Source organism: Anas acuta, chromosome 14 (assembly GCF_963932015.1).
Source record: "Anas acuta chromosome 14, bAnaAcu1.1, whole genome shotgun sequence".
In the NCBI taxonomy this organism is placed as follows: Eukaryota; Metazoa; Chordata; class Aves; order Anseriformes; family Anatidae; genus Anas; species Anas acuta.
The window spans coordinates 1,252,539-1,279,757 of NC_088992.1; the positions used below are offsets into that span (position 1 = coordinate 1,252,539).

At 40.1% G+C, this 27,219-nt stretch overlaps 1 protein-coding gene across 2 annotated transcripts in view; it reads left to right on the top strand.

The window, feature by feature from the left end:
- NR3C1 (nuclear receptor subfamily 3 group C member 1) overlaps nt 1-27,219 on the top strand; it is a 65,622-nt gene that overhangs the window by 30,602 nt on the left and 7,801 nt on the right. For both annotated transcript variants that reach the window (XM_068698113.1, XM_068698114.1), the window contains exons 3-7: nt 8,587-8,750; nt 12,871-12,987; nt 17,207-17,485; nt 20,046-20,190; nt 26,605-26,735. In XM_068698113.1, coding sequence (XP_068554214.1) covers nt 8,587-8,750; nt 12,871-12,987; nt 17,207-17,485; nt 20,046-20,190; nt 26,605-26,735 — 836 coding nt within the window. The remainder of the gene's footprint in view (nt 1-8,586; nt 8,751-12,870; nt 12,988-17,206; nt 17,486-20,045; nt 20,191-26,604; nt 26,736-27,219) is intronic.

The following is a 27,219-nucleotide window of genomic DNA, read 5'->3' on the forward strand; positions in this document are numbered from 1 at the left end:
AGTGGAACAAGCCCTGCTCAATATTTTCAGTTCGATTCCTCCGGAGTAAATTACTTTTCAGAGATATGTTGAGTGAAATACATTTTCAGATATATCGTGACTATGGAGGATAAGCTAAAACGTGACAGTGTCAAGCTCCTTGGTCTGGTCTAAAACCAAAATATCTCTGTGCAAGAATCCTGTCTTGTTGAATTCTGTGTACCGGCAATGAAATTAGTATGTTAAAGGACGTCTGTTCAGATAATACTTCTTTGGCGGGTACACTGACTTTTGGTTTGTTTGCAAGGTTTGGTGTTTTAATATTAAAAACTGAACTGCTTCCAAGGAAGTGTCACAGAGGTAAAACATCTCTCTGTGGCTGTGGAGCTCAGAACCAGAGCTTGCTGCATTCAGAGATCAAGTGGACTAGAAACAATTCCATATTGTGTTTAAAATCAGAATGCATTTTTATAAAGCAAATTCCGAGAAGATTTTCGAGCTTTTTTCTACTTGCTGCATATTAGTCCTGTGGTCTTTCTAAGCACAGTCCCCTTCTGCAGAGCCACCTGCTTGCACCTTAGGTTCTAAACATAGTGTGTGTGTGTGTGTGTGTGCGTATAAAGTTGGATGTTTCTGCAAGACAGAATCCCTGAAAACAAAGTTTTCAGAGGATCTACAACCATCTATAAAACTACACAAAGATGTAATACGTATTTTGTTATCCAGCTAAGCATAAAGACTTCGGATGGCGTGTTAGGATTTGATTCCATATTCTTATGTAAAGGTTTTATTTAAATCTAAAGGCACTGGCTTCTGTCTTATTATTTTATACTGCCTCTCTATTTAATGAAGTAATGAAAGAACAATGAAAGCAATAAAAACAAAATACATCAACAATTTTGGAAAATATGTATAAATTCATTCATATAGAAATTAAGCCCTACCCTTGAAGGCAGGACGTCTTGGCTGCTTTAGTGGTGCACAGTAATAAATGTGAAAGTTTTGAACGTGTAATTTAATTATCATATTCTGGCCATAAATACTTTAAGGCTACAGTGCATTTGAAATCCCGTGAGCTCTAGCTAAGGTTGCAGCTGCAACATCAATTACCATTTATCCATTCCAAGAAAGCTTTGCCTGTGCCCTTGAAACCTTTACGTTCTGGAGAGTATCCAAAAAAAAAAAAAAAATCACGTCACTCACTTGCGTTAGTGTTTCTTTCTCACTCCTGTGTGAGCTCTAAAATGGTAGCAGACGCCATTTCGGAGCGAGGGGAGGCGATGGCTTTGGGGCAAGTGGCTGCGCCCCGCTGGGCACCCCGTGAGCACCCGGCTGCTGAGGGGCAGCACCCAGCCACCTGCGGGGGGATCGGTGTCCCCCAGACCAGGGGAAATATCGTAGGGTCGTTACGGAGATTAAAAAGCCTGATGCCCATCGGGAGCCTGTGCTATCTGACTGTGCTTGTTTTATTTCCCTTGTGCTGTATCGGGAATCTGCACAGAAGATCTTCTGTTCATATGCAGTTGGCATTTGCCTCTGCTCTTAGGGTTGCTCTTTATTTAAGTGTGGTTTATAGGAAACGGAGCAGGGATGCTCAGTGATGGGATCAGAAATGCTGGGAAACACAGGCTCCCCGAGAAGCCTCCTCCTAACAGTGCACTTCTGTCATCGAAGCTCTGCTATATACATATAAATTAATACATCTAGTGCCTGATTTTGTCAGCTGGAGCGTGGTGGTGGGCTGTCTGTGTCACTTCTCCAGCAGCTGTCCCCTGCTGTGGTGCCAGCCATGGGCATTGCCTGTGCCCGAGAGCTGCCGGGAGAGCTCCTGGGCTTGAGATAGCACGGGAGAAGGCAGCGTTATTGTGTCGGCAGGCTGTGTGTGTGCTGGTTTTTCTAATCAAACAAATGCTATTTCTTCATGTATTTACTGCAAACAGAGTTCAGGTTTGCCAGTCAGGCTCTCTGCAAGACCTCTGGACTGTGCAGAGATCGAAACGCCGGGTGGTTCGTGTAGCCCTGCGGGAGGGGATCCGGGCTGAGTTAGGAGCAAAGCCACACCTGCTGCTCTGAAAAAAATCTGTCAGAGTGGAAAATGTGAAGTCTTCCCTCAGTGGGACCCCAGTCCACTTTGTTGGTTGGAACTCGGTCTTGATACTTGGTTAATGTCCTTGTTAAGATGTATGAGCGTTGTTGGAAACATGAGCAAAACTGTTTACAGTGTTTGAGACAGCTTTATACAGAGCAGTGAATCAGGCAGTCTGTATCAGCTGTGGCACAGGGAACAGCAAAATGTGGTGCTGGGAACAGAGGCTAACTGTAAGGCTTTGCTGCTTTGGGTACATCTCATAGCTTAATTTCTTTGTGAATTACAGTCCCAGTACCCCATTACGAGTTGGCTGTAAAACGTATGTAGATGTAGCATGGAGGAGACATGGTGATATCACTGCTGTGGTTAGGAAATAATGCAGTGAGCACTGCCCTGCAGCCAGCTGCAGCGTTCGGGCCTGAGGCAGCTTGTACACGGCCATCTCTCGCCCAGCCTTCGCCTTGGTGCAGTCTTGGCAGCGGGTTGTGTCGCAGGCAGGTACACAAAAGCAGACCGTAAGTTCAAAATCTGGTTTCCTGGTTTATCAGCTCGTGATACGGTTTTTATCTGAGCGAGTGATAAAGGAAATTGTGTTAATCATCTTGGCTTTCAAAGGGGCTATAAAACAGTAATACTGGATGCTTTTATTCGCAGACTTTGGGTAAATACTGTAATCTGGAGTAGGTTTTAATTTATTATGGCATCGTTGGCAACGTGCACTACTTCTACCAGAGCAGATCAGTTGCTTTGTTTTTAAATACACGATGGGAAGGAAAGCTTACGAATATGTAGGTTCCGCATGAATGTTATGGGAGAGTGGTTTGTGTGTGTACACAGCAAGGCGGGCATGGGAATGTGTGGAGCAGCACACTGTGATGCCTTTGACTCGGAGGTAAAATGAATTTAATATCCACGGACAGCATTTGAGCTTCGTGCACACTCAGCGGTTGCCAGATGAAGCAAAGGACGTATATCTAGGTAGAGACTGCAGACAGCCTGGAAGGAAACCGCTGGTTTTTATGATTTCATACCAATTTTCAGTCTCTAAACTTAAACGAGTAAGTTAGGTGAGACAGAAGGGACCATTGTGACCTGTGGTGCTCTGGAGGGCTGTGGTGGGGAGGCTGTCCCTGCTTTGCCACAGAGACCTGGGCTGGGCAGAGCAGATCCTGAGCCCGGCCGTTTCGTGGAGGCTCCCCAGCCCATGGAGCGAGGGATGGCAACAGCATGGGCGGCGTGCACGGGACCCTGCCTCCTGCCTTTGATCGTGCAAGCTCTGTGCAATCTAGTACTACGCCCTGGGAGTTAGGAAATGAAAATCAGCAGCAACGTGATATTTTTGTAAGTAAAGTATTTATTATTTTTTAAAAGATAAAAAAAAAAAAAAAAACATAATTTTTGAAATTATTTTCAGTTGGCAAATGCACTTTTAATAATGTGAACTGGTAGTGTCAATAGAGTTGTTTAACAGTTCTTTTCTGCCTGCTCTGAAAACTATTTTCCTGCTTAAGAGGGTATCAAAAATAATTAGCAATTCTCTAGTTAATAAAGAAATAAGTAAGCAATTCAAAAAATGTAATCAGTTGGTGTATGCAGCCGAATGTTTACATTGTTCTCATTGCTGGAAGATAAGAAAGAGGCCCAGATGGCAGTGACATTGAAAATTGTTTCCTTACTGTTATTTGGTGGTGCTACTTACATGGATAAGCAACTTGCTATTAAGCATATGCTATTTAAATAAGAAATTGACTTTTTCTGGAGAACCAAGACCCGGAGCACCCATTGCTTTGTGGTCTGGATTTATTGTGTAGTGAATGCGACTCGTGTGTGGAGAATTAGATGAGGAGAAAGAACAAAATAATCTTACTTACACTGCTTTAAACTTAAATACCTCAGTCATTCAGCTGCTTTCTTCCATTCTTGACATATTTCTTCCATTTTTTTCCTAATGGCTGACAATTGGACATGAATAAAATGTTCACAGAGGTTTTAGAGGCTGTAGTTGCAGGTGTTCTGGTTTTGTAATTTCTCATAGCACCAGGCAGGAGCTTGGCTGTCTGTGTGCCTCACAAACACTCCTATTATCTGTTTCCTCTCAACTTCTCTTCAGGGCAGGGTTGTTGGGGGGGGGTTGTTTGTTTTTTTGGTGGTGTGTTTTTTTTTTGAAGGTGAAAACTGCTGAGCTGGCAGCTGCTGCTTTGCCTAGCAGCTTTCCTGAGATGTTCCTTCTCCTGTTGTGTACCTTACGGCTGCTTCCCTCAAATATATTGGGTCTTGAAGCTGTTAACAGAGCGCTTCTCTCACGGCACGTAACATGCCATTTGTGATAACTTCGTGGCATCTTTAAAAAAGAACGTGCCCTTTACAGCTCCCACCGCCGGCCGTGCTGCCCTGTCCCGGAGGTGAGGGTACGTGCCCAGACCCGGCCGTGTCCGGAGGGGCTGGAAAGGCTGCCAGGAGGCATCTCGTGATGAGGCTCTGCCAGGAGGCATCTCGTGATGAGGCTCTGCCTCCTGCTGCAGTGCCCGTGTTTGTGGCACTGGTGCTGCCGCCGTGCCCTGCGCCTCTGCCACCAACACAGCCACAGGTTTGGGGCAGAACGTGGCAAAGGGGATGGTCCGAAGCTTTCCTTCACTGGCAGAGGGTTGTAAACTGTTGATTTTACGTGATTCACCATTTTAGTTGTTGGAAGTATTCCTTTCTTCGCTGTCTCACTGGAGGTTTTTTTGTTTAATAGCATACAGTAACAGGAAGGTGGCATGTTTTTAAAATGGGATTACAAAGTTTTAGTGTGTTTAATACGTATAGGAGTGTATATTCTATATGGTACATGGGAGATTTTACATGTATATTCACAGCAAAGACAGAAGAAAGCAGAAATGGGTCAAAAAGCAAATGTTTTCACCACTAATGACCAGGTGCACTGCAGGAAGGTTTCTTCAGAAGACCGGTAGCTTTCCGTCGCGTCTTTCTACTCAAACTTTTCCCGTTCATTACGGGCTGTCAGTTCCATGACCGCCCCTATCTGGTGTCCCGGCTGTGATAACCGTGCCAGGAGGGTGTTGTTGTTTGCATTCCTGCCCTGCTCCGTGCTGCTCCTGGGAGCCCCGGCACGGTGAGAACAGTGCCCAGCGGTGGCAGGGGAGCTGCTGAACAAAACCCTCACGCTGCCGTTAACTTCACCACACCCGTCTTCAATAAAGTTTGAACCTTGAGCCGGGTTTGAAAGTCTGTGGTGAATGATTAACAGAGAAATGGCCTTAGTTAAACACGGTGATTGCTGCAGGGCTAGTTTATGTAGCTGTGACTTCGGCTCCTCGCGTCTTCTTGTTTTCCCTCCGTGTGTCCCCTTGATGGGAGACAATCAACGAATGTACCTATAAATACAAACAAATAAAACTAGCTTAGGTACAAGCAACTTCTGAAAGTACACGAGAGTGGAGCTCAGTACCCTTAACCAACCAGCAACTTGCCTCCCAAAATAACATTTAATTAAAGGTTTTATGAATTTTGGAACCATTAAGATCTGGAAAGTTTTTCCTCTCTCATTTGGGCTGTTTTTTTTTATATATTTATTTAAGAATGGTATTTTATTAGGCTTTTGTTGAATCTTAAAACATATCTGCAAATAACAAAAAGACAATTTACTGATTGTTACCTTGTATTGGGATGGAATTTCTCCCGTGTCCTGGGCAGAGAGACACAACCACTTCGGAAGTAGTCATTTGTCTTTTACTACTTCATCCTATAACTCTGTATGTAAAAGATTGATATTAAACCTCAAACCAGTTTGTTTTAGGTACAGGGCTGTTTTGGTTAGTAAATGTTCACTTTGGCGATCTGATCTGTAAAGCTCTCGCACGAGTCCTTCGGGCCGCGATCTGCCCTGTTCGCCGTGCTTCAGGCAAGCAAAGCTCTGTTTTGCACAACCAAGGGACAGTCGGTGTCTGGCAGATTTCCACACCATTAGTAAATACTGCCCTTATCTGATAGTGCCAACTTGAAAAGATATGCCAGGAGCCCAGATTAGATTGCTGGCTACTGCTTTATTAATCAATGTGTAATAATTTATTTTTAGTTGTGTTGTATCATCTGTTTCCTTTATCACGTTACATTTTCTATGATACTTGTACAGAAAACGAGCCCTATTAAACATTAAAGGGGGTTGAAAAAAATCAGATTGTTTGACACTAATGTAGTTTCTGTAACAGCTGATTAATGTTTTCTTGAAAATGCTTTTGTCATACATTCACAAGGTATGAAGAATTTATTTTTTTGTGTCTAAATTAGTTGTCTTCAAAAAGTACGTGTGGAAAGATGCTCGGGCTGTCCATTAGGAAGGCAGGGAACACGTCAACTGCCTGTTAGGAGAAACCTCGCTTTGTATTAATCCAATACCAGCACACACGCAGCTTAGTAAGAAGACGCAGAAATAGATTTGAGTCCTCAGCTTCCAACCCGTGAGTTTTCTTTTCCTGTGACCAGTAGCTTCTGTCCAGTTTCCTCCTCTGAGGAGCGGGGCCTTGCGAACGGCTGCTTCCATCATTACGTTACTCGTTCCTAGAGTGCCTCTGTGCTGAGTAAAAATTAGGATGGGTGTGTAATTAAATGTGTGTGTTTGTAAGGACATCAAACAAACGTAGCTGGGATGAATTACATTCTGCCAACACTTGGATGTTGAATGCTTAACTGTGCAACCTAAATATTATAGTTTTCTATTCTTTAAGAAAAGCCAAATTAATTAGATAACATAGAAAAGCCATATGGGTCATAAAGAGGATTAAAATCTATTGATGAGTGTCACTTGAGTTGACAGACTATCTAATGATGGGGATGACGGTTGCCAGCATCCTTGTAGAGTAATGTAGCAGAGGAAGTGTTGCTGCAATTCACAAATTCCTGAAAGCAAAGGACTCGTGACAGATCTGAGTGCTTCTCCCAGTTCTGGGAAGAGCTGTTACTTCCTGGGAGGGCGTTTTTCTTCCCTTTTCCTCAAGGTTGGCTGGTTCAACCTCATTTCCACTGCCAACCTTCCTTACTGAAGCCTTCACTCCACCCTCATTGCAGCCTTAATCCTCTTGTTTAGCCCGATTTCTGTCCATCAGCCTCTGTACCGGTTACTCCAGCATGTCCTGGCTGCTGCTGTGCTCCCAACCAGCTTCTGCTTTTGCTCTCCCCCTCTGCTCTGGCTTAGATTCGGGCCACCTGCCCCCTGTACGCCTCGGACCCTTTGGTTGGGTTTTGGTGGGTTCACTTTCTTTCCTTAAGCAATTTTCACTTTTCTCTGCCATCTGGTTCTGTTTCCACCAGAGCACGAACCCTGTAGATGTGCTTGTTCTGGTTTGGCTTTTCACCCCTCTGCATTTGGGTGGTTGCATTCCTGCTGCTCGCTCCTGCCCGGTGCGCGTGCTGCAGTGAGGCACTGCGAGGCTGCTGGGGACATCGAAGTGTTGGAGTGCTTTAATTTGGGCTGGAATTTACATTTTTTGTGAATGTTTGAGAGCTGTATCTTTTCTTTAAATGTGTCACCAAATCTCTTCAGGTTTCCTTGGGGAGAGGAAAAGGCATTTCCTATTTACAAGCCAGCCCACACTGAAATTTTAAGTCCACGCTAGGGAACGTGCTTCTGAGTAAAGGCACCAACAGCATAAAGCAAATGTGGCCAGGACCCTATTGGAGAAAATTCTAAAATCACTTTAAGCACACAATATAGAAATTTCAGTTAAATGTGTTACAGTTTTGTGAAAACAAACTCAACAAAATGGGCCTTAACACCTTATGGGTTGTACGATGTTGTGGCAGCCCGAAACAAGAAAGGTGTCGGGCCGTGTCTGTATTGCTGGCTCGTGCTGGATAAGATTAGCCCCTGAACCTTGGCAGGACCATGGTCGGTTCAGCCCCCACCATCAGCAGCAGTGTGAAGGTGATTATGATGGGCTGTTGCTTGTTGTAACGATGATCTTCTGTTAAAGAACTACCCCTTCATTTGGAGATGGACTGTGTGCTTGTATAGGAAAACCAGATCCTGAAATTAAGAATATGTATTATTTTCCTAATATGCTGGGGTGAAAGGATCATTTAGTACTATAAATATATATAAATACGACTTAATTTGCACAGTTTCTTGTATAGAGTGTCCTGGTAGAAAAGTAGTGGGAAGGAAGCTCTTGTAGGGCTTATAGCAGACTGTGGGGAGTGTAACCATAATGAAAACAGTATGGAATAGGAGTGTACTTCAAGAGTCAATTTTATAGACTGGGATCACTGCGCAGGAAACTTGGCTTCGGAGATGGGCAAGGGAAGTAATCTTGACGTAGTCAAACAGGCAGTAAAAAAATCCTTATAGCTTTACTTACGCATTACAAAAATCAGCGGTTAACTGTTTCCAAGGCTAGTGAAGTTTGTCTGGAGAGCTGTATTTGAAGATAAGGGCAATCCATTTCTTGCTGTTATGAATATTATATTTGCCAGCATTGCACAGATCTTCAGTATAAGCATTTTGACGCCTTTTTTTCTAGCCCTGGAATAAGATCAGATGTAAGCTCTTCTCCATCCACAACCTCAGCAACTACGGGACCACCTCCCAAGCTTTGTCTTGTGTGCTCCGATGAGGCCTCTGGGTGTCATTACGGTGTGCTTACTTGTGGCAGCTGCAAAGTGTTCTTCAAAAGAGCTGTGGAAGGTAAGACGTGTTTTGATTATATGATCTATGATAAGTGATGTGATTAATTTCCTGTTTAAAAATATAAAATCCAATTACGTATTAGAGTGGCCAAAACCAGGGTAGATAATCTTTCTGGAATCCTTGTTGTTGTAAGACTCCTGCTGGAAAACCCCATCCATTATATCACTGTCCTTTTCGTAGTAACATTGATAATGGTGTGATTATCTGAAGCATAGATACTATTTACATCTATAAAATGCTCCCATTCACTCCCAGTGTAAAAGGACGTATTGTTATCTTAGCTTTTTGTTTGTTTGCTTTCTTTCACTGTTGTTTTTGTTTATTTGTCCTATGCACAGATACATGTCTGTGCATTAAATTCATAAAGCTTCTGATTTTGAGTTTCATATTAGCTGTTTGGTGTATAATGCTGTATGAGAGATTTGATCTCTCCTATGCAAGGTTATGGTAGGAAAAAACGTAGAACTATATCACCGATACTGATTGTTACTTACATGTCATGTGTGATATATGCAGAGGTAACTAACAGAAATGTGTGTGGGTTCAGATTTCTCTGTAACCACAGGAAGAAAATAAAGGTGATGAAAAACTACATGTTGAATCTGCAGGGCTATAGCAGAATAAATCATCTGGGATGGTTGGACTGTGTACGCAGACATTAGGTAACGACCTAGGGTGTACCTCAGTGCCGGACTCTTCACTTCAGTGTGAGAGAGAGAAGGCAAAATTGCAGAGTGTATTCTCAGTCTCGCAGAAAAGATGGCAATTCCTGTATGGTGAAGTTATGTAACTCTCAGTTGCAGCCTCTTACAGGGTTTCCTGTCTCGTGCCTTTTTCATGCAGTCATTAGCTGGGTATTTTGCAGTGACTCAGACTACCATTTTTTGCTAACATTTTTGCATGTTTGATTTCACTTGAGCAGAGTGCGGGCTGTGTTTGACAAAGATGTATTGGCACTCGGTCCTGCAGAAGAAGTATTTCTCTGAGTTCCCAGCTCATCCAAAGCAATAGGGAACTTAATGATGCAATAGGAAACTGCAGGGAAATGCAGAGCCTCTCTGAAGGGTCAGAGAAGTCAAGTTTGTGTGGCAGTTTTGCTACTCATCATGGGAAAGGATGTCGGTTCTGTGGCAAGCTGGAGCTGTTTCCCAAGTGTAACGAGACCATACCAGCGAGTACAAAGCACGGAGCTGCCTTTGAAATTCAGAGCTGCTTTGGCTGTCCTTGACTCTCAGCTAGTCCTGTCTGGAGCTGTGCTCCCATCTGCAGCCAGGCTCCAAATCTGTAACTTGGATTAAAATAAGGTCACTGGATATCCCCCAGAAGAAGTATTATGTGGCAGCTGAATATGTGTCAGAGTGACAGTCTTGCCGTTCTGAAGCTTAAACAGGTTATGGCAGTACTGATACATGGAGAAATCAGTTCGGTAATTTATTTGATCAGTGACGTGACCTTGTCACATCTTGTCTCAGCTGTATTACTAGTAAATAGCTAAAGCAGGGTTGCAGTTGTAAAACTGCAATTCCTCAAGGTTTACCTTCGCTTTCGTTTTTTATTTTTCCAAAGATCTTCCCAACCTTAATACACAAGATCAGATATGGACGTTTTCAGGAACTCTTTTAGGATATATGAGCTCTAATATTCGCTTTAAGGAGCAAATGCACATATATATTTTTAATAGGTATTTTTCTTATAAAGGATTTATGTAGAAAGAATTTGTTTCAGCAGTATCCTTTTCATTAATGTCTGCCAGGCATCTGTTAGTGTACAGATAAGCAAACTGTACATTGGTATCAAGCCTTTAGCCTCAAAACCTTTCTTCTTACCTTTGTCAGCACGCCCGTATGCTGTGATGGAAATAGTTACAGAAACAGAAAGTATCAGCATCTAGAAAATCAATATAAAGTGTATTTCTAGTAGAACGAGAGGAAAAAAGGAAGGATGAAGATGGGACAACTGCTATGAATTTATACCAGGTCTTCACACAAACAAGGATCCTTTCTTCAGGAAGCCAGGATAGCAAAAGCTATCTTGTTCTGGTGCTTATTTTCGTGGTGCTTCAGAGCCCTCATGCTTCAGTTTCTCTAGTCCCAGCACCAACCCTCCTCGCCTCCCAACACGCTACCCACACCCTGCTGCCAACCCAGATCTTCATCTCTCCTCCCCACCTCCGTTCCTTCATCCTGCTTCAGATCCTCACACCTTCCCCCTGCTCAGATTCCCTCCGACACCTCTGCCTCCTGTTGTGCTCCAGATTGTGCTGCTTCTTCAGCCTTTTTAATTCCCAGCCTGTTCCCAAAAATCTTTCAGTCTTTCTGTTTTCACAGCCTTTCGCAGCCCAAGGGCATACTTGTGCTGGGGGCAGTACAGCACTGAACAGTGGTGTTGTCAGGGCTCTGTAAAATGCTCATATCTGCAGCAAATTCCCTTGGAAGGATCTCTGTTTGCTCACCACCAGATTTTTTTTACCAGCATATTGTTTGTTAAGCATCTTTGCCTGTTTTTTAAGCATCAAAAATTACTGAAATGCATCCTTTTGTATAACTGGCATGTCTTTTGGGCAGCATTCAGACTAATTGAAGCAGAAGGTGAAATCAGCTTCTCCTCGTTTTTCACAAAATGTTCATGTGGAAAGAAAGCTTTAATATAATGTAATGCAAAGAAATAATGTAGCTTTCATCTGAAAAAAGGCAATAATGGCTAAGTAGTAAAAAAAAAAAAAGCATATATATATATATATATACACACTTTCATGGAGATGAAGCTCTTTGTTAGGAAAAAAATGGGATGGCTTTGGAAAATCTACACATGCAGGAACATTATTTACCATGTGAAATTGTGATCTCAGTTGAACACCTTTGAGACATGAAGTTACACTCTACAAGAGTACAAATATTCTTTGGTCTGCAGTTCGTGTGTGTGCATGTATATGTTTATATGTATTTTATATATATCAATATGCCAGTAAGGGTAAGCAGAACCATGAATTGTATCTATTTACTGACTTATTGTAGAACACAAAGATTATACAAGGCTTAGTAAGGCTTCATCTTCTTGCTTAAATAAAAAAAAAAAAATAGGGGTGTTCATGCAGAAAAATGTTCAGGGCTTCCTTGGGAAATCCAGAAATTTGAAACACTTCTCAGAAGTTTGACTAAAGCCATAGGAATTGAGTCTTGTGAACCCCTAATTTTCAAAGCTGATTTGAAACAAGTTCTTTAATTGAGTTCTTTTTCTGTGAGACGGCTCTAAGGCTTTGCTGTTAATAACTCAGTATTTGGAGGATATGTTTGTTCTTCTCACTGCTATACTATAAGGACGTGGAAATACAGTGTAAAAGCCTAGGTTGTAGCTTTGTCCCACTAAAGCAACATCTGTTTCTTGACCCCAGCTGGGAGAAGGATGTCTCCTTTAGTAATACCTTTTCCTGAAGAAAGTTATTGTTGGATAATTATTCATATAAATCATCCAAATTCATAGGAATTTATATCATTCTTCTCTACTGTTGCCCCACTGCTAACAGCAAAGAAATACGCTTATTTTAATTTATGTATTTCAGGTTGCCATATTTCTAGGATCAATTTTTTTCTGAATCTGTGGGGCCATAAAGATGTCAGTAAACTTAGTTTGTCCACTTCAGACTCTAAACAAGAAGGAAGGGAAGCTTCTTGACTCCTAAAATGATGAAAGCTATTTCTAGGTATCTGTAGATATGATGAAATGTATACTTTCCAAATGAGTTTATGAATGTTATTTATGTCTTGTGTGAAGTCATTTAGGGAAACTGTAAACATGCGATGGAAGCTTAGAGCTTTCTCATAGCTTGGAGACATGTAAGAGGAAAAAATAGCTTTACAAATAGAATTTCCTAGTGTTAGCAAATGGAAAATAGGATTTCTTCCTAAATGTACTGGCATTGCTGTCTATTAGTCTGCTAGATGTGTGGGTATTGGAAGTCATATGGATACTGATCTGATTTTTGCAATAAATGAAGTACAGCAAGTAAAGATGTTGTATAGTCCCTATATCCTTAATGTTACAGAAAGAACGAATGACTTTATCTGCTATTCTATTTGTAGGGCTTGTGGTGATTTTCTTTGTTTTTTTGTGACTGCAGGGCAGCATAACTATCTGTGTGCTGGAAGAAATGATTGTATTATTGACAAAATTCGGAGGAAAAACTGTCCAGCGTGCCGCTACCGGAAATGTCTTCAAGCTGGCATGAACCTTGAAGGTAACTGCAGTGTCCAAATCCATTTCTTATTTTAGAGTCCTGGGCAATAAAGGTCATGCTGTTTATGAAGCTAAAGCATTTGAGAAGCACTTTAATATGTATAAAGTATTGCTTTTTATGGTGTGTATGAGCTTTTTAATGAAAAGTAAGGGTTTTCTTATCGCTAAAATTTCTCCTGTGCTTTCCTATCCTTACTCAGTTGCTCTATCTCTCAGTATGTTCAGCAGAAGTGAGTCATGCACACAAAACCGGGTTATTTTTTATTCCTGTCAGCACATAGATCTTGTTGCTTTTTCAGTGAATCTGAGACAGCAGAACTCTAACGGAGGTCTTGTAGGGAAGTGTCATGCCTGCCTATTCTTACTTAGGAAAGTGACTTGATGCTGAAAACCGCAAATGGGAGGGAATGCCCAGACATAGATCTAAAATTGGAGCAGGGCTTGCATCCTCAAACTGGAGAAAAGGAAATTATATTTATTTATGCTGTGGATTCTTGTTCTTAAATGTCTGTCAGAATCTCTCCAGAGAAGATAGTATAATAAATAAATACAAATGTACTAGTACATATTTGTCCTCTGCTAAGTCCTGGATAGCTGATGAGAAACTGAAGACCACATCAACCAGAGATTTAGTAGCAGCTGTAAAAAGGCATAAAACATTTTTATTGGTGTCAGCTACATTTTATGTTTGATATTTTTTCCTTGAGCTGTAGAGATTAATTCAGTATTTACTAGCGTAGTTATCAGGGTGATACTTGTGTCATCAGAATTGTCAGATAAAATAAAAATGTCAAAAATGTATTTGTCAGATACAAGTATGAACAAGAGTCCTGGTTTCAGTGAAAATATCCTTCAATAAAATGTAAATGCTGAATTGTATTAGAGATGGATACTGCTTGGATTAGTCTGTTAGCTCATCTTTACTGCCTCTTCTACTTCTCTCAGGTGATGAATCACCAATTTTTCTGCCCTGCAGGTGGCTCTATGTGCCCCTGCCCTCAAAGCAAAGAACTCAACACAGTTTGAAAAGCTTCCCCTCCTATTGCTCACAAGTAAATCCCATCCTTCGGGGGAAGGAGACTGTAGTTCTGTGTGTTTCCATACAGTTGTGATCTGTGTGCAGGAAGGGTGTATGCGGCTTAACAGCCAAAATCTCCATCAGTGGGTCCCGAAATTAACCTTGAAAGAAACGAGGTAGTCAATGAGTGTTGTACTGGAGGGGGATTTGGCCCTGCAGACACTGCCAGTGGGGCTGAACCATGCACTTGGGAGCTCACAGCAGGGTAATTGGCTTACCTACTGCTGGGGCTGGGGTGGGAAGGAAGGAAGGTGCCTTGCTGCTGGGTTGGCATGGCAGGTAGCAGGTGAGGGAGCTCAGAAAGGGAGCTCAGAATAGCCCAGAAAAGCACAATTTTTTTTTTGAGGTGGAAAAGAACACCTTTTTCTCTCATTTTTGTCTTCGTAGTTGTTTTCAAAATACATATGTTATATTCATACATTTATCTATGTGAATAAAACACCTTATCATGCATATTACTCTAACGGCAAGCCTTTCCATTCCTACATGAATTTGTGAACTCTTGTTAAAGAAGACTTCAGTGCAGCTGTCCAAGAAAGGCTCAAGTAGATGTTATTTGAGTTGATTTTCTTTGGTGAGAAAAGGCAAAATTGAATGACATCTCAGATGCTTACCACTTCTCTGCGTGTCGTTTGGATCCCTTCCAACTATAGTTTGCTTGCCTGAGTTCTGGCACAGAATCCTAGAGAGCAATGACTTTCTGGAGGATGGATATTGTTATATGGGTTGTTGGAAAAGGACAAAAAAGTTGCTTTTGTGGTGGAGAGAAAAGAAATCTAGAAACTCAGCAAAGCAAAAATGTTAGAACCCAAGGTAGTGTGAAGCAGCGAGAAAGAAAGAACCGTGGAAAGAAAAATATATCAGGTATATCTGAACAGGTGGTGAATTGGTAGTACAAAAGAACTGGTAGAAGAGAAAGCTGAAAGGCAGTATGGAGAACAGAACAGACTGACAAAAAAATCCTTTATTTTCACTGTTTCAGGATTGTAGTTCAGGAATTATTGTGCCATGTTTGTTTGTTCCCTGAATTTGTCCTATCGTGGTTTGAATATGCGGAGATTTCTAGTACCTGTAGCAAACTGTAGCAGTGAATTTCATTGTTAAGTATTGGGTGGAAAAGTACCTTATTTAATAATAAAATACCACATGGTAACTTTTTAATTATTGCCTCCTCTTGTACTGAGACAAAAATGGATCCTTATACACCACAAACATGTTATTTAATCATTTTCTAATCTAATTTGCTTTATCAGTCATAGTTTTGACATTACTTATCTCCTTTTTGGGGATTTTTTGTTACTTTTTTTTTTTGAGTTGGGGGGATTGGAAAAATGTGCAATTATCAAGCTGCAGGTACCAGAGATTTATAAGGTAGAATAATGGTATTTTGTCTTAGTCTTTATCTCTTTGAATTTTCATTTCCTACTTTCCTCATTAATTGATCCTAGACATTCTTTGGCACCTTTTCTCTTTCTGATGTGTTTGGAGATAAAAGATTTATTGTTAGTTTTTATGCCCATATTAAGTCATCTCAAAATCTTTTTTGGCCTTTCATACTGCATTTTATAGTTAAAGTCTTGGCAATTCGTGTTCCTTTCTGTCGTCTTCGTTTTGAAGACGATGCATGGTAGTGCCAGCATTTCAGATATTTCCCTGAAGGTCTCTTGTTCTTTCACGTTATTTTTAAGCGTGAAGCTTTGCCTCCAGAACTTTTCTTCTGTTCCCACAGTATCACTGGTGCTTTCATGGGTCACAACTGTTTGCTCCTCCTCAGCATTTGTTAAGGGACTCTTAAGGTATAAGATTTGTACTCTTAAGGTATAGATTTAACTTAATCAAATTCTTGTGTAACACTTCATCTTGTCAGATATTTCTTTTGATGATAGTTTTACCAGACTTACTGGGCTGGAAATAATCCATACCAGGTGTCAGCGTTAAGCTGTGGGGATCTGCGTGTAAACTTAAGTCAAAGCAGTTCATTTGGTTTTGAGAACAAGGATAATGGAGGGGGGAGTGTACACTACTAAAAGAAAAAGAAGCTCTTTGCTCCACAGAAGTGGGTGTGCTATTCCGCCATGAACACCTCAGCAGGTGTGGCCAGTATCTAAGCCTCTGAAAAAAATTTGGTTTATGCAAAGTCCATAGAGAATTTGTTACCTTTGCCAGTTAAGATTCTGAAGATTCTGTCCTAGCCAGTGGGAGAAACAGGGTCAGGAGGGGGATGCTGTATTTTGTTAAGCTACAGAGTTGGTAAATTTCTGATGATTAAAGATTCTGGCTGTATCAGTACAAACTCTGAAAGTGAAACCACTTTACGTGATGCTTTTACGTGCTACTGGTTTATCTCTGAAGCTGCAGCACAGAAATCAATCAACCAGAGGAGATGGAGGAGCAGAATTGGGTTTCATTCTGGTCTCGGTTAAATAGTGTGTTCAGTTCTAGCAGGCTACATCCAGGAGGGCTGAAAGCCTAGTAGGAGACTCCATTATTGACAATATGCTAATAAAATTGTTGCTTCAGCTTCCAGTTTACAGCTAACATCTCTGTGTAATGTTTTATTTATTTGGTATATGAATTTTATGGTTTAATTATGCAGCAATGATTTATATTCAGGGAAGCTGGCAAAAGAAAAATCTACTCCTGCCCGGCACTTCCAAAAAAAAAAAAAGTTGTCCAAAAAAAAAAGATGTTTTCCCTGGCTCAAGAGATTGAGTAACTTTACCCATTAAATGTATTTTTCCTTCCTTCTGCACGGTTTCTATACTTAATGTAAGGAAATTACAAAGAGCCCACTCCTGCAAGAATTTTCTAAGCAGGTGTTGTTCTGTCTCATCAAGTCTTATCGAACTGTCGCATGTAATACAAATCCTAGGTGCAGGTGTTTGTGCTCCCTGCAGACATCATTCAGCATGTTGAAACATTAACATAAACGTGACTTTTATGAAACATAAAATAAACTATTTTTTTTATTAGTTTGATCAGCATTGAAGTGAAATTATTTACAATTTTATGAAAAAAATGCTTAAAAAGTTTCAAGTGCATGATCTACAAATGCAGGAAAAAGCGGCGTTTCCTTTGTTACGTTTTGTCGGTGTGTGGCTACTTTCCATTATCTCACCTGTGACATCCAAAACTTTCCTAGCTCGAAAAACAAAGAAGAAGATAAAAGGAATCCAGCAGGCTAATGCATCGGGATCGAGGGATGCTTCAGAGACTCCTGGAAACAAGAGCATAGTTCCTGCCTCACTGCCACAGCTGACCCCAACCCTCGTTTCCCTGCTGGAAGTGATCGAACCCGAAGTTCTGTATTCAGGCTACGACAGCACTCTGCCTGACTCCAGCTGGCGCATCCTGTCAACTCTCAACATGTTGGGAGGGCGGCAAGTTGTAGCTGCAGTGAAGTGGGCAAAGGCGATACCAGGTAAGAGACGTGGGCGTTAATTGCAAAGTGCGGCCTTTTTATTGTATTTGAGTATCTGTCTTCATGTTTGGTATGCTTCAGAGCCCTCATAAATAAACTTTTATGAGAGGAAGCCAAAACATTCATTTTCTCTCAAGCATTGTAGCTACATAATTACACTAGGAAACTTGGAAGTGTTCTTGTTATTTTGGCTCCTACCTGAAGACACAGCAGTTGCTTTACAGAAGGTCTCAGCCTTGGACACAACATGTAGCATCCCATAGTATGTTTTGGGGACAAGTCAGGACCACAAGGAAAGCTGAAGATCTGTTTCTTTCTGACAGAAGAAAATATTTTTCTTACTTCTTGTCAATACTATTAACCACCTGTTTAAAAAAAAAAAAAAAGGCAAACAAGACTTCTTCAATGCTTACGTTGCCTAAGAATACAGTAACATACAAGAGGTCTGCCAGAAGAAAAAAGGTCTTATAATGAAATTTCAGTGTGTTTTATGTCCTGGTCTCCTGGTGGAGAGGAAATAAATTAAGAGCAGGAAAGGAAGACCAAACTCAAACATGTATGACCAGCAGAGGTGTGACAAGAGATGATTGTTTCTCTGTTAAGGCTTTCTGTGATGGGGACTTGCACCTTTTGCTGAGGTCTTCATTAGGACAAGTTCACATATTCGCACTTTCTGCTGGGACAAGGCTGTAGGAGACCCTTTGGTATTCTGAAATACAAATTCAAATACAATTTTTATAAAACATTTGTCTGTGTTCATAAACTCTTCTGAACGGTTCCACTAATAAGACCAACTCTTCAGGTTAGAGCATATGTTCTTTATGAACATGCCAAACTTCTGTTTAATAATTATGTTGATAGGAACTATTTTTACCACATTCTTATTCTCTTCTTTTTTATTACTAAGGTGGTTTGTCATGAGTGTTTAATTTGTACGTACTTCTACTGATATCCCATCAAAAAGACTAAAAGTAATCTAGCACTGATGGCTAAATCCTTTAATTGAGTTTTTCAAAACAATCTTTTCCCAAGGAGGTTTTGAGCGAAGGTTTCAATATTTGACCCAGTAAGTTTGAAATAACTTAGAAATACTTTGCTTGTATTTTAGATGTAGTGTAAATAGTAGTTACTGTGCTCTCCAAAACCAGAAGCTTTTATTTGAAGCTGTTTAGGCATACAAGTTTTGTTATATAATAATCTATTGAATGCTATCTATTTAAACACATTCACGAAACAGCACTGTAATGAGCTCTTTAGATGTCAGATGCCTAATGAAATTAAATAAAATCATCTTGAGTTCAGACTTTAGTAATGATTCACTGTGGCACAATATTTTCTTGTTAAATGTAGGCGCAATCTGATAGGAACTAACATTGCAAAAGGAAAGCTGCCTACGTTTTTAAGCCCTTTTAAGGGACTAATTTTCACATTTTACACACTTCTTCATTATCTTAATTGGCTCTATTCATTCTATGTATTTTTACAAGATTAGCTACCATCATTAACTGCTTCTAATGTGATATATATTTTGTAAGCTCAATGTACAACTGTTGTTGAATAAGAACAAAATTTAAAGTTAAACCATTTGTTGTTTCCTGCACTACTCTCAGAAATTAAAAAAAATTGTGCCATTAACTCTACAAGATCGCCCAATGAATTGTAGAGAATATTAGATATTTTTGTCTTCTGTAATTTATCTTTGACCATCTGTCTCAGATAAGCACTTGCACATATTCTGATTTTTCTTTTTGTAATATTCCATCCCCTTCTCGCACCTGTAGTACCAATCAAAAACTGTCCATCCAGTACTCTCTCCATCCAGAAAGTAGCTGACAACGTGGCTGCAAGAATCCAGTACTTGCAGTGTGCGTGCATTTGGTAGATGGGTGCTGAGAATTTATTTTGAAGATGTATAGATGTAGATGCCAGTATAATTTATAATGTAAGGTTCAAGAGTTAACTCTTCCTGTTAGTCTTTTGTCTGTTGTTCTGTGATATGTTTGTTATGCATGGTCAATAGCTATATGTAAACCAGCTCAAGCCTGACTTGTGCTGAAGTGTTGTGTTCAACCTCTGGAGGTGTGTATGTAGTCATATTGCCCAGGAGCTGTAATCTGAGTCCTGCAGTTGCAATGCTTAATTTCTACATGTGCAAATATTTGAATGTAACCTTGGGAGTTGGAAAATGGTGTTTGCACCCCTTTTAAAGTGCATTTTTTTCCTTCAACAAGACTTTCACATAAGGAACCTCTTTTATTCTATTTTTTTTTTTTCTTCCACCAAAAATGTAATCTAAAATACAGAAATACTTGGCTGAATCAGGTAATTGGAATATGGCAAGCAATTTTCTTGTTGTTTCTGGTTACATTTCAGGTTACATCATCACATTTACAAAAATCATTATGAAATGCACTTTTATAAGTAGGAATCTGCATTGGTAGTACAGAAGTCATATTGATGATAAGCATCATCCTTTTCAGAGTTACTTATTTGTTTTTTTATTTTTTTTATTTTTTCTTTCTTGCTACAAATATTATCATACCTCAACTTTTTTTTTCAGGTTTCAGAAATCTACATCTGGATGACCAAATGACCCTTCTGCAGTACTCATGGATGTTCCTAATGGCTTTTGCTTTAGGATGGAGATCATACAAACAATCAAATGGAAATCTCTTGTGCTTTGCACCAGATCTGATTATTAATGAGTAAGTAAGACATGAGTCATTTCTCTACGTTTATCGGGGAATACTAGAATCCACGCAGTCTTTGTGTTTTGTACGTGAGAGGTGAATCACTGGGTAGCAAGCTGTTGCAGAGATCACAAATCAATTTGCCATTTGCAGCATTGTTTTTCTTACAGCAGATTGCTTAGTTTTTAAATAGGTCAAATGAAAGAGCAGTCTTTCAGATATTAAGTGTATTTGTATACAGAATATTTGTGGGAGATGTTTGTACTGAAATGTTCCATATTGTGCCTGTCTCTGCACCATTCCTTACAGTCATTCATTTCAGTCAAGCCAACAAAGTTGAAGCTGAACATTTATCTGGGTTGGAGAGAGAAGTTCTGCAAATTGCATAATGTGCTGTATGGTTGTTGCATAAAAGTAATAGTATGGTCCTTTTAGTTCCACTGAATTATTGAACATCTAAGCATTTATATCAGAGACTGCTTAAAATCTGACTAAAAAGACATGGTTGCAGATGGAAAAACTTGTGTGTTTTATTTTGTTTTTGAACTTTGGTAGCAGTCTTCAAGAAAAGATGAATTTGCTAGAATAATTGGATATCTTTTTTTTTTTTTCACACTGAACATTGTCTTCCTTGTGTTTTTCAAAGTGGTGTTGTGTGGTAATTGTGTTGTAGAGGACTGAAAGAGGGAATTCAGGACTGTGGAGGTGATGGATAGGAGGCTTAATTTGAGTTGCAGTGGCTATAAACACTTAGTGCAGAAATATGCAGAGTTATATTACTTTCCAAAGGTGTAGCTGCACAGCAGATCAGGTTAGGTTATGTCTTTCAGTCTGGAGACCAAATGCTCTGTCTCAAACCCTCTCCCATTAGGACGTGCTCTTGCATTGGTCCTGATGGACTTTCTTGCTGTGTTTTTACTTTGAAGCCATTTCAGCAATTGTGTCCTTTGACTCTTTTTTATTTTTAAACAGCAGTTTCTTCAACAGGCAGAACTCTGTCTGAGCAGTTTGTAATAAACTTTCCAAGTGGTCTTTAGGTCTTGCAATTCCAGTGATGCTAGCAGTATCTATAAAGTTTGTTGAGACATTTAGTCTGTACTCTGAATTGATTGCTGAAACTATTTTGTAGATGTAAATCTTAGAGGTTGCTGGTCAGAGCCATTCAAATTCTGGTTTGCTTATCTGCTGATTCCAATTAATATGATGCTGTTACTATGGATTTGCCATTTTTTCGTGAAATGATATTGTCCATTGGTGGGGACAAACTATTAAATTCAACTACGCAGAACCTTTGGCTCATACAATCACAAAACTTCATCACCATGACAATTTCACTGACAGTAATTTGAAGAGAGATGCAGGTGACAAGGTGTTACTCATGTCTCAATTTTCCTGTCTTTGCAGGTAATGCTAGCCCCTTTGGCATGTTTTGAGGCAGTAGTCATAATATTTTTGTTCCTATTGTACTTCAATACATGAGGTCCCGAATCTTTTTTCCATTTAAAAGAAAAAGAGAAAAGTAATCTTTGCGTTTTCTTTGTGATTAGCCATTTATATTTCAGACTACTTCTTTGTTTTCATTTATTCACTTTAATGTCTTTTTCATATACAAGCCTGGATAAATATTTACAAGCTTAAATAATTTCCTTACAAAAATTATATATTAAAAAAAAAAAGATGGGGGGGCAATGTACGCCCATCTGTGTGCTTATATTCCACTAACTTTGATCAACGTATCTCTGAAATAAAACAGCTTCCACGTGGTGGAATCAATTAAAATAATTAATATTCTCACTATTAAGCATGATAGCATCTAATTTGCTACAAGTCAGAGATCTCCTGTGGTTTTACCAATTGGTCAAAACCACAGAGCTTTACACTTAAGTATGTGCCAATACTATTGAAAAAAAAAAAAAAGCAAGGATAATCCTATTATAGTCAGTGTTAATTCTCAAATTTATTTGAGTTCTGGTACATGAACTGTTTATTAAAATGACATTTGTTTTCAATAAAATATGTTGACTAAGAGAACTACAGTTTCTTCTAAGTCTTCCTCCAGTGTGCTACAGGTTGCCCATAAAACTCTCTCTGGTCATAACTTTTTATGTAGTACTCCTCAATAAAATACAGCCACATCTGAGTTAAACATGACAATTAATGAATAATACATAAAAACACTACATGAGTTACAAGAAGTTGGAGAAGCACAGTACCTGTGGGAAATCCAGAAGGATAGTGCCATGGGGGAAGCATGACTGATGCTAAAATCTAAAACAGTGGGTAGGGCAAGAGGGACATCATGTACAGCAAGAAAAAAAAAATGCACAGAGCAGGTATGTCCACTTTCTGCTTAATACATCATTGAAAAAATAGTACTTTGGTACATAACATTTCCTAAAAACCACGCAGGAATTTACTCAGTGCTGTTTTCTGAGATGCATCACAGTCATCTTTCACACAGCCCACCCCCTTGCTGCCCTCCAAGCCTCTAAGCTCTTCTTTAACTATTTCAGATATTCTAGAAGCAGGTCCAAGGTAGAGGAATAAGATAGCTCCATGTGATGTAAGAATTAGATGTTTGTTAAAACCCATTGAGCATCTTAACTGAAATAGGCAAAGTAGCATCCTCTGAAAGTCAAAACAGCTCTATTGTTTGATAAAGCTAAAAGCAATCGTAATATTTAACAGTACTGTGGTGAATTGCCTGGAATAACTGGGAAACAAGTTCTCCTTTTAAAGCTTTGTTGTAATAAATACAGTTAGGCATAGGTTTTGTGTGTAACAGATGCATCAGAATCCTTTTTTTTTTCCTGAAATTTAGTATCAAGGTCATTTTCACAGTTAACTGAAGGTGTCTGTATCACACCTTTGCTTTGTGCTCAGTAGCTTCAGATCTGTGCATGCAGATAAAGAAGTATAAGTTGTTCAAACTTGTAATTTTCAAGATCTGCAAATGACACTTCTGCATTTTTATTTGTAACTAAGGATTTGTTCTGGCTTCATATCTATTAATTCCAGTTTCAAAGCATTGTTTCAGTTGAGGGTTAGAACAAAATGATGTCTGTATTTGTGTTTTATTTGAATAGAGTAATTCCCAAGAGGTGGTCTGTAGCTTCAGCCTTAAAATTGATGATGTACTTCTTTTTCTTAAATGGAAGTATAAAGAAGCTGAGAAGTTGGCAACAACTTCCAGGCCTGACCTGAGGCCTCGTGCAGACCTGCATCATTTCAGCCTTGCAGAATATTAACAACATGAATGGGTTTTTAATTGTTGAATAATTTGAGTTCACACTACAAAAAAAAAGTATCACATTATGCTATAACTAATAAATATCTCACAGCGTATATGGAATTGTGCATATTTCAGTCTGTAATTACCGTTTTAATATACCTAGCCTGCATTTCACCCCAAAAATAATTCCTGTAGCATTTGCTGTGTGCAGAAGGGTTCACGCATGTGTCTGTAGCAGTGTTTCCATTTCATGCACTTATGCTTGAACCTGCACAATGGAGCTTTTAACATGTATGTTTGCAAAAGCAAAAAAGAAAAAGAAAACAGAAAAGCTGAGCTTCTGATGATGAAGCTGTCATTTCTGCAAGACTATAAGTCAGTTTGTCATCCTTCCTTCCTCTGATCTTTCTGAAGTCGTCACTATTCCAGTTAATCAGAGCCTTGAGATAAAAGCCGCCCTCTTTCCTCAACTCCAACTCGCAGATGCCCATCAGAGGAGGCAGGGAGGGTGGCAGTGGCTGACCCGGCCGGTTCCAGTGTTAGCAGAGACGGAGGGAATGGGATAAAGGACGCCTGAGCTGGTGCTGGTAAAGCAGGGCAGGAGAAGGGGAAGCATTTGGTGTTCCTTTCTGGACATCCCATCTGTTGGGTGGCAGTGACTGCTGCCTCCGCCTCCCGCTTCAGTCAGTAGAAAAGCTGCTGCTGAATCCCAATCCCATAGCTGCACCTTAGGCCTCCGGGGTGTAAAATTGGCATTTCCTTCCCCAGCTCTGCACAGGGAAAACACTGCAAAGCAGCCATTGACAGGCTTTCATCTCCCAATCGATAAGGTGGAAAAAATGTTACTGGGCTCTTAAGGCAGGGGGCAAAAATGTATTTTAAGTTAGTTTAAGACTTTGGAAAATAGTTTAAATTCACATTTCTGTACTTTATTTCTGGGTAGAAACAATATGTTTCAATGCATTTGTGTGTGAATAGCCAGTGAACTCACATTTTATGTTTCAAAACAGGAAAAGTGCTTCTTTTAGGTGTGTTTATACAAGATGGCAGTTTCTATGTATTATATATTATATTTTATATATATAAAACCTTGATACAAGTTGTTGAAAAGCTTGGCAGCTCAATAAATCCTAGGCTTCAGGCCATCGCTGAGTATTTGGAGACTGTAAAAACCTGGGATTTTGTAGCTGTGTGTAAATGTTTTCCATGCCCTGTGACTCAGAACACACTTTGAGTGCAGTTGGCACTAGGACTCCATCAGCTCAGAGCCTCCACTCGTGTCACATGTATGAGGAATGCACAGTTGCGTTCATCAAGTAGCAAATGTCTTTTCATCGTGGCCTAGCTTTAGAAAGAAGTTTTTGAAAGTTACATGTTTTAGGAATTTGATTAGGTTTGCATCACCCGTCATCTTAGCTCTTTGCTGTTCTTAGATTTGAGGTCAACTGCTTGATCACACTTGTCCTTATAAAATTACATGCCATACCAAATACCTGTATTTGCCTTATTTGAACAGAAAGAAAATAACCATTAATTACAGTTTTATAAGCAAAGTTTAATCAGTTCTCTTATTCCCAGAATTTTTTGAACATTCTTTTGTAACGAATTCTGTGAAATCTGTATTGTCCGATTTTTCAGAATACCAGCAGCTCATTTGCTCATTTTTTCCCTCTATAGACTGGGCTGTACTGGATGATTCAGCAGTGTTGAAAACGACATGCTTTTATCAGCACACATCCCACACACGTGCATGTGGATGCGAAGTGTAAATTAGATGGGTCTCATTCATCCTAAACCTGATGCCCGACTCGCATCTTCTTTTCTATTTACAAAGGCAGGGGAAGATTAGATACTTTCAAAGATTAGCGTTTCAAATCAGCCTAGGTTTGCAGTCACTGGGGCAGGATCCGTACCGAAATGATAATCTGCCAGTAGCCAGCTGCTCGAGGCTCGACTTTTTTTCAAGGCCTCTTCCCTCTGTCCCCACAGGCAGCCCCCCGGGTGCTCGGGCTCAGACCTGCCCGCAGGCAGGCATGCTGTGTTTTGCTCTCATTTTTTGTGGACTGCCATTTGCATAGGCTTGTTATTACCAAAAATCTGCCCCAAATGTCGTCATATAGATTCTCAGACATGCGGTGATGGTTATGTTTACAGCAGATGGAAATAAATGACAGGCTGACCCATTTCAAAATATTTATTCTAACCTTTTGCCTAGAAATGGTAATACTTTTACATGAGGAGAACTGCTGAGCCCTGACATGGAATGTGTTTGAATTACCCAACTGGAAATCTGTGCGATGCCCTCTGGTACAACCCAAAGGGGTTAGCAGATCGTTTCCAAACAGCCAGCTGCTGTAAGCTCGTGGCCTTGTGTCAAGCACCCTACAGCTGACCACTCCTGCCTCACGCGTTGTCTTGTGAGCGCTTTGTGCCCTCGCTGTGCCTCCTTGGTTGTTGAAGCCCCACACAACGCGGGTGTTTGAGGCTGGGGATGTAGGTACATGTGTGGAGCTGTGGGTACTGCTGCAAGCAGTCCTGCCACCTTTCCGCAGGCACTGTTCAGCAGCTTGCCTTCCTCTGGACATGACGGGTATTCTAGACTTATGCTTGGTTTTAATACGGTATAAATGGCTTTTATTTCTCTCTTTTTGAAGACCATTCTGAATTCTTATTATTCTTAGTTTTTTGCCCCTTGAGGAAGGTACATGTTTCTTGTTTTGACTTAGGGTTTCTTAAGGTGCTTTCCAGCATGCTTGTAAGGTTCTGTTACACATTTTATTATATGTGCCAGCTCTTGCAGGGAGAAGGAAAGGAGAACTGAAAAATGATAGCAACTTTGGAGGAAATAATTTCAAAAGCATTTTTTTCTTATACTTGGATTCAATATCCTTGGATTCCGTTCTGTTTGTTTCTTTGTTTAGATTGTAGTATTGAACAGGAGATGTTGAAGGACGTTGATCTGTTAGATCGTGTCCAGAAGAAGGGCCACAGAGATGCTCGAGGGGCTGGAGCACCTCTCGCTCATGAGAGTTCCCTGGAGAAAACTGAAGATTCTTTTGCTATGGGACAGATAAAAGTACTTAGCTTGACATCTGCAGCTGCAACCCCCACCACTTTTGAATGAAGCATGGAGAAACTTAGTTCGGTGTGTAGGCATCTCAAAATTCTAAATCTATTTTTTTCTGCTTATTTCTCAGGCAGAGAATGAATCTACCCTGTATGTACGAACAATGCAAACATATGCTTATGGTTGCCCGAGAGCTATCACGGCTTCAAGTCTCCTACGAAGAGTATCTCTGTATGAAAACGTTGCTTCTCCTCTCTACAAGTAGGTGAATAGTTAAATACCTATGTGGACGATGTAACTTTCACTTGCCAGTGCCATGAAATGTGTGTGTGTAGTTTTGTACTATGTCAGGTATCTGATAGCAAATTAAAATCAAAATGTTCTGCTTGGCACCTCACCTTATAGGGTTACTGAAGAAGGTTCTGCTTCTAGCAAATACAAGACATTCATGGTAGGATATTATAGATGGTATTCAAAGCTTTGCAACTCCAACAGAGAGGCCTAAACCAGAGACTAGCTGAGCAGTCCAGGATGCAAAGAAGTGGGCAAAGCTATGACTTCATGCTCATTTAAAAATAACTAAATAAATCTATGAGCAAGTTCTGATCCAGTGAAGCAGATTCCTCCCAAAAAAAGTTACTGAACTGTCCCAGAAGGTATTTAAAAATTGTTAAATACAAGTATGTTTTATATTACAATAATTGTGAAATGCAACTTTGTACCTGTATCTAAAAAGTAAACGGTG